This window comes from Rhinatrema bivittatum, chromosome 12, assembly GCF_901001135.1.
Source record: "Rhinatrema bivittatum chromosome 12, aRhiBiv1.1, whole genome shotgun sequence".
In the NCBI taxonomy this organism is placed as follows: domain Eukaryota; kingdom Metazoa; phylum Chordata; class Amphibia; order Gymnophiona; family Rhinatrematidae; genus Rhinatrema; species Rhinatrema bivittatum.
Window position 1 is genome coordinate 31,815,521 of NC_042626.1, and position 14,874 is coordinate 31,830,394.

The following is a 14,874-nucleotide window of genomic DNA, read 5'->3' on the forward strand; positions in this document are numbered from 1 at the left end:
AAAGACCATCCAATCTGCCCAGTTATCTTGTCTATACTGTTAAGGACACAGTACTTTTCAGCTGCCAAATAGTGTGACCATCTGCAAGATTTCTCCTTATCCAGAACAAACTTTTTAATCCTCATTTGAATTCCATCTGCACCCACCTTTCCCATGCTTAACCACAAAGCTCTGTAATACTGTAAATAGCCAGCAAAACTAGTATGGTCATTGGCCAAAGCATCCAGCCTCCTAGGTTCCTTGTGCAGCCTACAGAGACAGATCTGGCTACATGAGCTTGTGAAGTGTGTCTGTGCTGCTTATACATTGTCGGTGTGTCATCATATGTCTACATACTATAGTGTGCAGTGCCCGTTTATTTGTACTGTCAGAATAATTATTGTACCAGATCTGCAAAAGAAGCTGCAGTTTCCAGCTGCACCTGTTTTGTTACCTGTACACACCTATTGCCAAATAATATCACACATCCCACTGCAATTCTTTTCAATGCTATAAGAACCAGCACTTACTAACCTATAATTACACAGAGCAAAGCGAGTTACCAGGTCGTAAGAGATAAACTGGAGCCAGGTCCTGTTTTGCCCCATTGTACACATGGACTTCTAGTTCCTGCTTTTCTTACATGAGAACCACAAGCACATAGACACAAGGGAGGCAAAACTAGGATTGGCTCAATCTGTCCAGATGACATGGCCAGTAACCCCGAAAGCAAGTGACCGAAAACCCTGAATAATTATTAGAAATGTATGTGTAAATCTATTTATTGACATTAGAAATTTATAGGCAGTAGATGAGTAGTTGTTTTTGAAAAAAAAACTCTTAATGATCTCCAGAAGCTAGGGCTTATAGGTTTAAAACTGGAGTCTCCTGCCAGCCCTATTCCCCCCATGCCCCCGTCTCAGCACCACAAACATATATTATTTATATCTGACAAAAAAAAAAAAAAAAAAGACTATTCCAGCAGTGATTTGAAAGGTAGAAAATGCTCTTCGAGCCTGCCTGACTCGATCAATGCTGAGCTCACTGCCTCTTTAAGAGAGGGGAGGGCTCCTGCACAGGAAGGCGAGCCTCTGCCCACCAGACATCTGCCTTTTGATCCATTCAAAAATTATTCCCAGCGAATTCCTGACGGTTGAAGCTTAAAGCAGAGGAAGTTGCAATGGCCTGCTTCATGTGGCCCCCGTGCTGCCAGCGGTGAAGCCGAATTGCCCGGATCACTCCCTGCAAATGCTGCGGATTTCGAAAAAGTCACTTCCTAGCCGGAGGATGAGTTTATAAGTGGCTGCTGGTGGTGCACCAGGAAGCTGTCTCTTACATGCACACGCACACGCCAGCCTCTTTCCTTTTATCGAGTCTAGGAGATGGCTGAGAGCCGCGCGGTTCCGATGGCACAGTGACTTGCACACCGACCATGGCTGCCAAAGAAGACCTGTACAGCAAAGTCACCCCGAGAAGGCACAGACAGCACCGGACTGGGACAATCAAGCATGGCTCGTCCCTGGATGTTCTCCTATCCATGGGGTTCCCTAAAGCTCGGGCGTAAGTGGAGACCTCCAGTTTTTCGTTTCTAGCAGGGCTGCTTGCTTGGCATGGCTTTTTTTTTTTTTGTAATTTTCTAGGGAGCAGCAGCGTTTTGGATTCTCGTTGGCGTGTGCTGTGCTTTGTAACCGGGGGGGGGCTGGGGAAGCGCCCCGTGACCCCGGGGCAGTGCAGTAAGCAGGTAATAAGGAAATGCTTCGCCTTTTGCTTTGCTTGTTTTGCTTTGAGCCGGCTCGCAGCTTTTTTTCCCGAGGAGCTCCGTCTGCGAGCCTGCAGCAGCCTGGTGCGCTGAGCATTGCAGGCTCGGTCTTGTTTCTCCAAAGGGATGGGTGGATGCTGCAGTGGAGGAAGGACACAGTCACCCACTGCGGTGCCTGTCTGGAGACAGGGGGGGCGGCCAGGCTTCACTTTCTGGGCTGGGTGCAGCAGCTGCTTTCGGCATGGCTGATGTGGTGGGGTTTTTCTCCCCACCCCTGGTAAGGACACCTTGCCTGGGCTAGTGGCGATAGCGCTGCCAGGTCCAGGCACTAGGCTAGCCTGACGCCGTTCCACAGTAGAAATGGAGCGTAAGATCCATCGTTTTACTGCATCCTAAGCACTAAGCAGCGGGCGAAAGCGTTCGGACCTTGAGCAAAGAGAGGTGTTTATATTACCAGACGTGAGCCATGTCACCCCCATGTTTTGTATTATTATTTTTTTTTTACATTTAATTCAGACACATACATGAGCTTGAGAGGTGGATGCATGAGTACTGAAACCGATTAGGTTTTCTTTATAACGATCTGTCTGCCTATATCCTGGCTTCTGTGCCTAGGCTCTCTGGCCTGCAGGAGGTAACAGCCATATTATTCATGACATAATTATTATCAATGTCTTTATAAAGCTGCATGACAAATCAGGCTTTCCACCCTAGGGGTGGCTGCATGTATGTTTCTGATGCAACTTGCGTTAGTCTCCTGTTTGGTTAATTACCACTCCATAATGATGCCTTTTGTTGCCAGGCTGGTCAGGAAACACTCTCTCGTTAGAGCTAGAAGTGTGAAAGCCTTGATCTCCAGGTGATCATCTTTACCTCCAGCACTTTGACCAAAGGCAAACTATTTCCAATTCCCAGGCTGAGATTTCAGTTCAAAGCTCTTTGGGGCAGGGACCACACAACCGTATGACTTTATTTCGTGCCCCGCCACATGTACACTGATTTTATGCTACTAAGTGTTATTGCAGTTTTAATAACAATGTTAGTGAAAGCAGCCAGGCGTCAACAATGCCTCAGTTACTCCGGTTCTCAGCTGTCACAGGGGTGAGGGATGGAGGTCACAGAGGAATCACAGTGACGCTAGGTGCAGTGCCATGCTCTGTTACTCTGTAGATCAGTTGTATTTATTTTGTAGTAAAACAAAGGCCTTTTGCAATTTTTAAGTCCATGTTTTAAGGAATTATAAACAGGAAGGTTATATTTTCAGTTTTAAAACCCCGAAACAGTCTGTTTGGGGGAGGGGGATACTAATTTAGCAGGGCTTTACAAAACAAGTCACTCATTTTTCTATGGCGAATGGCAGGAAAAGTGAGAGTACAGATTGGCAAACATGATCTGGGGTGGACATTTTGCTGGAAAATTTTCTAGAGATCAATCAAATCTTGTTTTAGGATTGCCAGCTGGCTCCATTTTTTCAAAACAGGTTGATCCAGTCCTGGTTTTACCCCATTGTATACAGCAATCTTTACTTCCAATTCCCCTAAGATATACATTTTTTTAAGGTTTAAATCCTCTTGCTTTGCCAATGGTGCTAAATCCCCCCCCCCCCCCCCCCTTCCCTCTCAATTTATAATCAACCTCAGCCAAAAGGCTAGGAAGGGGACAATCCTCAGCTCATAGTTCAAACCCCGCTGTTTGACGCTCTACTTGATTTATTTTTATTTATTTTTAAAGTTACTATAAACTGCTTTACCATGGGAAGCTCCGCTGAAAGCGGTGTACAAAAAAGTTCTAGCCAAAAGGCCCAGAAAGGAGCTGCCTAAGAGAAGCAAGGACTACAAGTCCCTTCATGCAATGCAGCCTGTCCTGAAAAATATAATTCTTGTGATCCTATAACCTTTGCAATTCATTGTGCCACCTGGCATTGAGCTGTAGGCTCAATCTAACAATCTGCAATTCCAGGACTTCTAGAGAGCAATAATCATTTTGTAAATAAATCCCTAATGGAGTTTTCCATCTTCTGTGCTAATTGAGAAAATCCAACAGAGACAGAAGGAGGGGCTCAGTAAAAGATACAGAAAAATGCATTGCTGGGTGCACGCCATCCTCTTTCTGGCTCTGAAATCAGCAGAACATCCACTAGCATTTTAGCCATAATCCTGTAAACTTTGTGGGGTCGTTACAATAAAGTGTGCCCAGCCTAACGCACAGGTTAGCGAGTGGTTGGACGGGCATTTTGGATACGCTAGACTAACACCCCATGTCCAAAACACGAGCCCAAACAACTGCATAGCTGATAGCGCTGATCACATGTAAATGCCATGTAGATGAGACTATTAACTATTATCCCCGGACACCAAATGCACAATTTTTTTAACTCGGCAAATTTAATGCCAGCCCCGGAGCTGGCATTAAGTCATTCACGAGTCATGGGCTTATGAAAATAAAAACCACAGAGAACAGTAGATCTACTACTAAAGAATTAATGAAATGGATCGATTACAAATAAAAAAATTTTAAAAAAAATTGTGCGTGTATATTGTGTGTCCAGAAAAGATCTTATTTGAAATCAATCCATTTACATTAATTCTTTCTTAGCGCCCATAGCAATAAGCGCACAGCCACCTCTCCTGGGTACTAGAGACCCACAATTTCTCCCTAGCGTGTCCCTTTTAACGCACCATCTCATTTACATATAGCATCAGGTGCCCAGGAGAGGTGGCTGTGCATGCATTAAAAACAAAAACAGGCCCTCAGCTTGGATGCACATTTTTACATGTCTTATTGCATTGGCCCGTCTGCGAGTGGCAGGGACTGCTTTCTAATGACCAAGCTGTACAGTGGTGTGAATTCACTAAGGTATAATCCTAAAATTCAACCACTGCCAGCTCCTGTCTGAGTAACAGGGATTAGAACTACTTTATGGGATCTGCCAGGCACTTGCGACCTGGATTGGACACTGTCAGAGGCAGGATGCTGGGCTCGATGGACCTTGGTCTGACGCCGCATAGCAGTTCTTGTGCTCTTATGGTTCACAAGCGGGAAAAGGATGGGAGATGTGAGAGAATGTAGCAAATAATAAATGGTTTACTGTTCAGCTGCACGAGAAAAAGAAAAAGTTAGGCCAGTGGGGTATAAAGTTGCTTTGATGCCATAAACTCCAGGGCTTTGTGATCTAGACTGTTTTGAAGAGGGAACATAAACCATGTTTAATGACTTTACTGTTATCTTCTAAAAAAAAAAAAAAAAAAAGGAGCTTTATTTTGTCAATATTAGAATTACTCTGGAAATGATCTCGGTCAATAGAATAAGCAATGTCAGAATTTCCCATTTCTATTAGGGATATGGACAGAACACAATTTTTTTTTTTTTTAAATTTGGTTTTCATTTTGTTTGCTTATTTCAGTTTTTCATTGAAAAAAAAAAATCAAAGAAAATGGGGGCCTGATTCCCTCCCCCCTGCTAAATCCTAACCCTCCCAGCACAGAAATTTAAAATACACCCGCTGCCAACACCTCCCCCCCACCACCCAAGTGCATAGAAATTAAAAAAAAAAAAAAAATCCCTCCTGGCCCCTCCCACTATGACATAGCTTACTCCATCAGTGGGGTTCCAGTAGTTCGTGTGAGGCTCCTGCCCCGCCAGCTTCTGTTTTCAAACTGACATTGGCTGATCCTGAGGCTAGTGCTGGCCGTCGAGCACGCAACCATGAAGAAATGGTGCCAGCCTTGGGATTAGCCGCCACCATTTTTTAAAATGAGGGCTCGGCAGGGCAGGAGTGATCGGGGGGGGGGTTGCCTCTACCCCATTTGCACTACCAGAACCCCACAGATGGGGTAAGCTGTGTTGGGAGGGGAGAGGCAAGGCTGCTGGCGGAGGCTGTGGCAGCATTCTGAAACAAAAGGACCAATGAATTTTTTGTGAGAATTTTGCTTTTTTTGTTTCATTTTCTAACAAAACAAAGCAAGGGTTTTCCTTGCGCTTTTAAAATGTCATTTAGAAAAAAAATGCACACACACCTAATTTTATATAAGGAGTGGCATCTCGCTCATTACACTTATTCTAGTGTTTTGTCCTCCAAAAAAAAAGGTAGAAGCTAGGATCACTGTGAATTAAAAAAAACAACTCTTAAAGGGCTAATCTTCACAGACATTAACCACATACTGCCTACGGGAATAGTACTAAAAATAGCAGTTAGGGGTAATAAGTTAAGCTTCACTCAGTCCAGAGGTCCCTGGCATGCTAGAAACACACATCTGCTTTTGTTTTTTTCTGAGTTCTGGCTCAAAGGTTGATCCTGATGGTAAAATACAATTTGCATTCCATTATATCTAATTTTACATTTTCAAGGATATCTCAACACAAATTCAGTTCCAATATCTCTGGTCTGAAATTCACAAACTTTTTATATCCAGATTAAGCTGAGCATAGGACATCAGGGCAAATATTCCCCATAAATAGTTGTATTTTTTTTTTTGGGGGGGAGAGAGGTTTTAAGGACCCATTCTCTGGTTCCAGCAAGAAGTTTATCAATGAAACAACTCTCTCAGAGACAGCATCAACAGAGGATTGTAATTCCAGCTCTAAACTCAAAGCCACATTCATTAGTAGATGATAGTGATGATACCAAATGTTCTTTTGCTGTTTAGACAGGGGGATAATTTCTGTAATATCTCCATAAGCGGGTGGCTCGCGGGAATGACGGCTACTACCTGGAGATAATACCCTTATTCAATAAACATACACACGATTAATGCGACTCCAACATTGCTCCAAGCTTCAACGGCAAGAGGAAATGTGGAAAAAGATTTGCATTCACAAAAAGCGGGGAGTAGCTTGCTTGTTACTACCCCAAACCAAATAAGCTTGATACTTCACTTTCAATGCATAACCAGCATAGCTCTCTGCTTCTACGGCAGGGGAGGAAGTCTGATACTACGTGCATATCCAGCATAGCTCTTTGCTTCTACGGCAGGGGAGAAAGTCTGATACTACGTGCATATCCAGCATAGCCCTCTGCTTCAACGGCAGGGGGAATGAAGAAAAGTGGATCTATATACAGACAACAACCAACAGGGACTGAGTCGCATAGTCTGGATAGACAAATGGGCATGGGTGTAGCTTGCTTATTGCGGCGGCTACTACCCCTAACTAATTAAGCTAGATATTACACTTAGATGCAGCTCCAACACTGCTCTGGTGGGGGTGGAAGGGAAATAGAACCAAAGGGTTACTAAGAGCCAAGAGTAACAGATAAGTATGAGAGAGAAAAATAAAAGTGCGAAGCTTGCTGGGCAGACTAGATGGGCCGTTTGGTCTTCTTCTGCCGTCATTTCTATGTTTCTATAAATTTTATTTTAATATTCTTCCATAAGAAAACAGCAACAATTAAATAATATCTGTAAGATACTTATTCCATTAGGAAAAACTATTTTTGTCACTTAAACCAGTCCACAAATAGAAAGAGAGTCCAAATAGGAAAAAAAACAGACAACTTCATGACCACCAAGGCAAGCCTTACCCCTCTGTTTTAGGGACCCACATGGCATAGAGGCCATATTAAGAAGGGGACATAAGACTTTAACTTCAATTTCAATCTGGAAGGATGGGTAACACAGGTTTTAAAGACATAAATACCTTATCATAATCCTAGAAATAAGAAAGAGGCAGTAAGCTGGAAGGGGCAGATGGGGGGAGAAGGGGAACCAGAGAAGGCCTAACGAACAGATTGTAGCTGGAATGCACATTTACAGGGATAATTTAAACGCCAAGTTGCAATAATTGGGGGCACATTGCAAGGAATTGCTTTCTTTTCTGTGGTGTTGCTCGAGCTAGGTCTGGGAAATACACGAATAGCAGAGTTTAGGAACAGTTTGTCTTTATGGCAAGAAAAAAAAAAAAGCTTCAATGGCCATTTTCTATCAGGTTCAAGGACAAAATTCACTAGTAGCATTGAAACGCTGATAGCTTCTCTTATTGCTCTACAGGAAAAAGAAGAAACACCCTGAAAATCAAATGAGGGTAAAAATGCTTCATTCTGAGATGGTTTGTTTTTTTTTTCTTGCGTAAAAGAATAATAGAATAAGCTTTGGCAATAAATAAGTGGGCAAGCATTTTCAGGTCTCTTCAATGAAATAGCCATAGAAGGGACGATTTTGAAAATAAAAAAAAAATGCAAAGTTCAGTTCCTAATAACAATCTCCAAATGTTCAGGTTTGTCATGAGTTAGAATCTTAACCTTAGTTAGGATCTGAACGTGCTCCTGGGTCCTGCCCAAAGAAGATTCCTCACAATCCAAAGATTTCTTGTGCTCTCTCCTTCCAGTTTCCAGTTCTCTGACGTTACACGGAATATCTTAGAATTGGGGAAACCAGCAGTTGAAACTGAGATGACAGATTTTTCAACCTTAGCCACAGCTTCCCAGATCCCCCTCCAGCCTAACAACCGTAGATCTTACCCTTCCTGATGCAAAGGAAGGACTGGGGAAGGGGGTAATCTGCCGAGACATTTTTTGCCGGGTCTATTGGGCTCAAGACTTTGCCTCCTAGGTCCTCCAGCTAGCCACAATACCCCACTAAACTCGTCGGTAGCCGCAGCTTCCACAAGCCTTATTTTCAGTCGGCATCTGATGTCGTCCTCATCAGGCGCCTCACTTCTGCTCCTGGCTCAGTATCAAAGGGGGTGATCCATTCCACCAGGGTCAGAGAGATCTCCAGGTCTGGGGGGGGGGATGGGAAGTGGCAACCCCATCACACAACTGGCCCAAGGACAACGCACCTGCTGATGTGTGCAGAGATTTTGCAGGAAAATCTACATGCATAGCTTTAGAAAATGCAAAAGTAGGCACAAATCCCTCCCTCCCTCACACTCTGTCCCCGGATCACCTTTACTCGTTTTGGGTACATTGACATGCATACAGGCCCACACCTGCTTAACTTTACCCACAGATTGGGCGGGCAGTTTTGTACAAGGTCATTTCTGGGTTTTTTTTCCCCGTATAGAAATGGCTTGGAAAATCAACTTCAAAATGTTGACATATAGCTGAATACCAGAAATATTTCAAGATCTAGGAAAATTCACTGCTCTCAGATTCTTAAAACTTGATTTTTTTTCTAACTTTTCAAGACTTTTTTTCTTCAAATGATTATGCTGTTGCTTTTGATGTGTAACAATGTCATCTTCTGATTAGAACTTTCCACTTTCTTTCCATGTTCTTTAACAAACGTATTTTCATCTGGAACCTTCCATTTGCAAATTTTTCACATTTTTATCATGGTGCCCAAATTTAAAGCAACAGCACACTCTGGATGCTTGATTACCATCCAGATTAAGTCCAAGATCATGTCTTACAGCTTCTCAGGAGGATTCAGTGTGTCGGCAACTATCCAAATAGTCTCCACATGTAACACAATGACTTCTCTCTTGGAGACAAGACTCTATGCATGCTCCCCAACTGCTGCTGCTAGTACTGAAAACATATCACCGCACCAGGCAAGTTCTCCATTCCCTCTTCTCGTACTGCTTTTGCTACTGGAAAGAATTCAGGTGATGAGTTAGGGAGGGATTTCAGATTCCCTGGGCAAGTTTTGCAAGATCAGAAAATTCCAAACCATAGTTGAACAGGGAGGCATGTTTGATCTTCAGGGCCATCGGTGGGACTCTTTATACACCACAGTCATTTTGACTTATAACAAAATTGAATGGCTCTTACAGAGTTTAAAGGTTAGACGATAAGAATGGCACTTGAATATGGCAGCTTCAGACTTGATTGTCTGGCACTGAAGTGCCTCCCTGAGTTAGGAAGATCAAGTACCACTGTTGTAACTCATCTGTCTCAATTCTGCACTTGTCAGTTCTGCTCGCCTTGTATTACCCTTAAAAGAGCTAACAATGCCCATCATAGTTCATGAGTATCCTTAGCCAGCAAACTTTCTGCCTGCTATGTTCATGGATATTTGGGATTTCATGTACTTGGCTCAGAGGGGCAGGTTTGCTTGATTGTTGTAAGGGTGTCTGGTGTGTAGCGTACCTTATATCAGCAAAGCATCAAGAAGGGGCCATACCATCTAAGAAGAGCATGGTGGGTAAGGTAGATCCAGGTTATTATTCAAGTGAGAGGGAGCACTACACTGTGTAAACAGCAGAAATTTATCCCAATAGTAGTGAGCGACACTGGCCTGATTTAAAATGAACTTTCAGGCACATCTAGTCATGTTGCCTGCACACATTACCCCTATGAACTCCAGGAGGAAGCTCTTTGGTATAATGCATTTATTAAGAAGGGCATTAGACTGAGATCTGACTCAACATACCTTGGCTTAAGAAGGAGATTCATTCCTGTCACAGTGTGCACAAAATTAACCCATTTAGAAACCTAGAAACAAGACTGCAGAAAAAGACCATATGGTCTTTCTGGTCTGCCCAGCCATCCATCCCAGCTGCTCGGCTCTGCAACCCCTGCCAGTCCTTCAGAGATCCCCTATGCTTGTTCCATGCTTTCATGTCTACAGATACTATCCTTGCTCTCCACCACTGAGAGGCTGTTCCATGCATCTGCCATCCTTTCAATAAAGACATATTTACTCAGATTATTCCTGAGTTACCATCATCCCATGATCCCTTTTTCAAGACCCTACTTTCTGTGGAAAGAGCCTCCTGTGCATTGATACCTTGGAAGTATTGAAATGTCTCTGTCATATCTTCCCTATATCCCACCTTTCCTCTAGTATAGGGGATATGTGCTTACATTTTTTAAGTCTGTCCCCATATGCTGTACACCGAAGACCACTGACCTACTCCATCCAGCTTCTATCCTTTTGAAGTTGTGGACTCCAGAATTATCCACAGCACTCCAAGTGAGGTCTCATCAGGGACTTACCCAGGGGCAATACCTCCTCCTCTTTTGCTGCTGACCATTCCTCTCCCTGTGCGTCCAAGCATCTTTCTGCTTTCTGTAGACACTTTGTCCACTCGTTTGGCCACCTTGAGGTCTTCATATACGATCACTCCCTGGCCTTGCTCTTGTTTTGTGCATAGAAGAATTTCACACACACACACCCCCCCCCCCCCCCCCCATTATTATATTGCTCCGTTGGGCAGCAGTACAACATAAGAGTTATTTGGAGACATTACCCCCTCGGAAACTGACATGAGTAATAAATCCCTGGTGTTTTCAGAACGGATTTAAAAAAAAAAAAAAAAAGCCAGAACCAGGTTCCTTTCCTTGTGTCCTTCTCACAAACTAAATGGTGGTGTTTTTTTTCCCCCGGAATCACGCACAGGCGATGGTTCTTTCTGCTGCAGTAAAGACCCCCTCATTAACACTGCTGCAGGTAGAGTGTCTGGCTTCAAAGTTTTTTTTAGCTTCTTTCATTTCAGGGCTGCAGGATTGTTTTTAGTCCTGAAAGTTCATGCAATTAATGCCTTATCTGAAAGAGCAGGCCAGGCCATTGCATGTCTTGTACTCTGTTTTAGACTAAATGAGAATACATTCAGTAGATGCGGTTAAAAGGAACCAGCCTGGATATGGTCGTCATGTTACTGAAATGGATTATACGCACTGTACCTTTTTTTGAATTCCGAGGTTTGCTCCTTGGTTTAGAATTAAAATTCACAGCCTGCTTAGCTCATGTAGTGGAATGAATTCTGCTCAAGCAGTCACCGTAGTGTGTGGGGGCCCCAAGCTGGCAGGGGGAGTCGGACGTCCTCTGCCCCACTGTTCTGGAACAGATGACTGGGGCCAGTGGACAACGTGGTTGTAGCAGCATTAGCAAGGGGTGGAAATCATTGCAGAGCTTGTGAGCTCGCAGGTCCTGAAACATCTGCACCTTCCTCCCGCATGGTCTTGCTGTGGGAGGCACAGGGCCACCACGGGGCTCGTCAGTGTGTGCTGGCTCTCGGGCCTCGCCCTGACTCTCCGTCTTCTGGGGGAGGGTAAGAAAGAAGGAAAGGACTGGAGAGAAGGGTAGGAGGGACAGAATCCAGGACGAGGCCATGGGGCAGAAGGGAGAACCAGGCGCAGGGACATCGCTAGCCACTGGCACACAAATGTGGTTAACCTTGAGCTGGCCTGCCAGCCCCTGCGCCTTTTTGAGGTGGTTGGGGGACGGAATACTCCCACCCTTAAAAGGCGGAAAAACTCTGACTGGCTCTGAACAGCGAGGAAAGGAGCCAGATCTTCGGAGGGGATCCCCCACCCACCCGTTGTCACAACTTCGGAGAGGGACTCGCTTACCCCCTGACCTCTGCAGTAGCCGTGGTGGAGGGGGGGGGGGGGCCGGCCTTCTAAAACCTTTGCTTAGGGACCTGTAATTTGAAGTCATGCTGCTGGTTATAAGAATATTAAAAACAAGAGTTATCATAAAACTTCCGAGGCACTAAATATTTGCTTTGAAACGGTAAGTTCTAAAACAGACCGTTTCATGCCTGACCTTTCAGTTGTGCTTATCAGCTTGTATAAACCCCGGCCACATTTCCTGTGCTTATTTTTTTTTTTGTTTTAACCCTTTTGGTGCATAACAATTGCTGAATCCATCCCTAAGTAACATAAGGGCTCTGCGGGCCTTCTGGCACCGACCACAGCGGTAGCTTGCAGGCAGGTTATTGAATACCGTTCGGTTTTTCTCACGGGCTGGTTCAGAAGAGCGTTCTTCCACGCCCCCCCCCCCCCCCCCCCCCCCCCCCCGACAAGACATCTGCTATCTCACCTTCTCATCTCAAAGTGTGGGAAGGAAAAAAAAAAAAGCATCTTAAAGCCTTTACCCTGCCGAGGAGCTTCTCAAGGGCCTGCAGAATACATTTGTGGCATCGTGCTCGCCACCACGGGTGGTGGAATCCTGGCCCACGTTGGGGCTCCTCCTCGCCACAAGAGAAAGTGGAATATTAAAATGCCTTTACGCTAACGAGTTTGATTTTTCAAATTGGATAAGCAAGCAACGTCAAGAGTTAGCTGCTTAAAGCTCCCTGAGCTCATAAGGTGGGCAAATCTAGCCGGGGGGGGGCTTCAGGGCAGGACTTATGACTTAGCCAGTTTAGTACTGATTTTCAGCCCTGAGCCAGGTTTAGCCAGGTAACCCCAGCCTGACAAATAAGTGTCCTGAATCCAGCAGGGCAAATCTTCTTCAGCTGAGAACCTAGCTGGTTAGGTTCGGCTGCCTACAGATGCTCGGCTGAAATGAACCAGGTATCTCCCCTCTAGCCCCCTTATTTATTTACTTACTTACAGACAGGCCAATTCAGTAAAGTCCGCGGGAGAGCGGGCGAATGCCCGCTCTCTCGGTGTGCGCACAGGCCACTCGCCTGTGCGCACGATGCAGTATTTAAATTAGGTCCTGCGGTAGAAACAGGCAAAAGGAGGCGCTAGGGACACTAGCGCGTCCCTAGCGCCTCCTTTTGGCCCAGAGCAGCGGCTGTCAGCGGGTTTGACAGCCGACGCTCAATTTTGCCGGCATCGGTTCTCATGCCCGCTGACAGCTATGGACTCAGAAACCGGACGCCAGCAAAATTGAGCGTCCGGTTTTTGACCCAACAGCCGCTGGCCGACTTCAAATTTTTATTTATTTATTTATTTTTTACTTTTTTTACCCTTCGGGACCTCCGACTTAATATCGCCATGATATTAAGTTGGAGGGTGCACAGAAAAGCAGTTTTTACTGCTTTTCTGTGCACTTTCCCGGTGCCCGAAGAAATTAGCGCCACCTTTGGATAGGCGCTAATTTCTGAAAGTAAAATGTGCGGCTTGGCTGCACATATTTTACTTTCTGAATCACGCGCGAATACCTAATAGGGCCTTCAACATGCAAATGCACGTTGAGGGCGCTATTAGGTTCGGCGGGTTGGATGCGCGTTTTTCGCCCCCTTACTGAATAAGGGGTAAGGGAAAATGCGCGTCCAATGACAGGTTAACAGAGCGCACTGTACTGTATCTGCCTGTTACTGATTTTTTATATACTGTCATTCGGTGTAGCCATCATAACAGTTTACAACAGTAATAAAAATTACAACAAGATTTATTTTTATTTATTTTAACATTTTGTATACCGTATATTCGGTTTTGCCATCATAATGGTTTACATTAGGAGAGTGACATTAGAGTTTTAACAAATATAATTTAAAGATAAAGTTGGGTAGCATTGGGGGGTAATAGAGGGTTAGATTATATAGGGAAACACTTTTAGATTTCTGTTATAGAGTTCATGGTTTGATTAGCCTGTCGTAAGTTGATAGGATGGTGTCTTTGGTTTTTTTTGGAGTTGTCTGGTTGGGAGTTTGTTGGTGTTGATATTTGAGATCTTCTGAAAAAGCTCTGGTAAAAAGCCAGGTTTTTAATTCTTTTTTGAAAGTTTTGATGTCAACTTGGGTTCTTAGATTTAGGGGTAAGGCGTTCCATAGCGATGGGCTGGCGATGGATATAGCTCTTTCTCGGGTTGATACTAGGTGCGTGATTTTAGCATGAGGAATTTTAAGGAGGCCTTTATTCATTGAGCGAAGATTCCTTTTTGGAGCATGTAGTTCAATGTGTCAGTTAGCCAATGGTTTTGTTGTCCTATGATTAATTTATGGAGGATTGATAAAACTTTGCATTCTATTCTGTATATGATAAATACAATAAAAATTACATTAGCGTAAGAACAACCTGGTAAAAATAGAAGTTACAATAAAATGTTAAAACAGCATGTTTATTACCTTAAAAATTAATCTTAAGACAATTAAAAACACAGAGGTTAGTGTATATGAGTAGGTTAGTTAGCTCTGCTGAAGATGGGTTATTGTAAATGACAAAGTGTGGGCTTCTGTGTAACAGATTTCAGCATTCGCACTTCTCAGGAAACTTCATTCCCACCTGCAGAACGTGAGAACTAGACAGGTGCATAGCCGGAGGTAAATAAGAATCCGTTCATAACCATTTGCAGTGCAGAAGCTAATTTGATACTCTAAATCGGGGACAGGCATGCCAGTCAGGAGATGCATCTGCATGGGCTGCTTTCATTGCATCTCATGCATATTCATTGTGGATATCCTGAAAACCCGTCTGGCTCGCAGCACTGGAGGATTGGAGTCGCCTGCCCCTGCTCCAAAAAAAGGATAGCTGAGGCTGCGTAGTTTAAAAAAATAGCACAGAAGCCAATGCAGTCTGAAAC

General features: G+C 44.2%; 1 protein-coding gene across 3 annotated transcripts in view; it reads left to right on the forward strand.

Annotated features, from left to right (window-relative positions):
* The first annotated feature begins 1,098 nt into the window (after positions 1 to 1,098).
* Positions 1,099 to 14,874, forward strand: part of UBASH3B (ubiquitin associated and SH3 domain containing B) — a 146,409-nt gene continuing 132,633 nt past the window's right edge. For all 3 annotated transcript variants that reach the window (XM_029573773.1, XM_029573775.1, XM_029573776.1), the window contains exon 1: positions 1,099 to 1,539. In XM_029573773.1, coding sequence (XP_029429633.1) covers positions 1,412 to 1,539 — 128 coding nt within the window. In that variant the 5' untranslated portion in view covers positions 1,099 to 1,411. The remainder of the gene's footprint in view (positions 1,540 to 14,874) is intronic.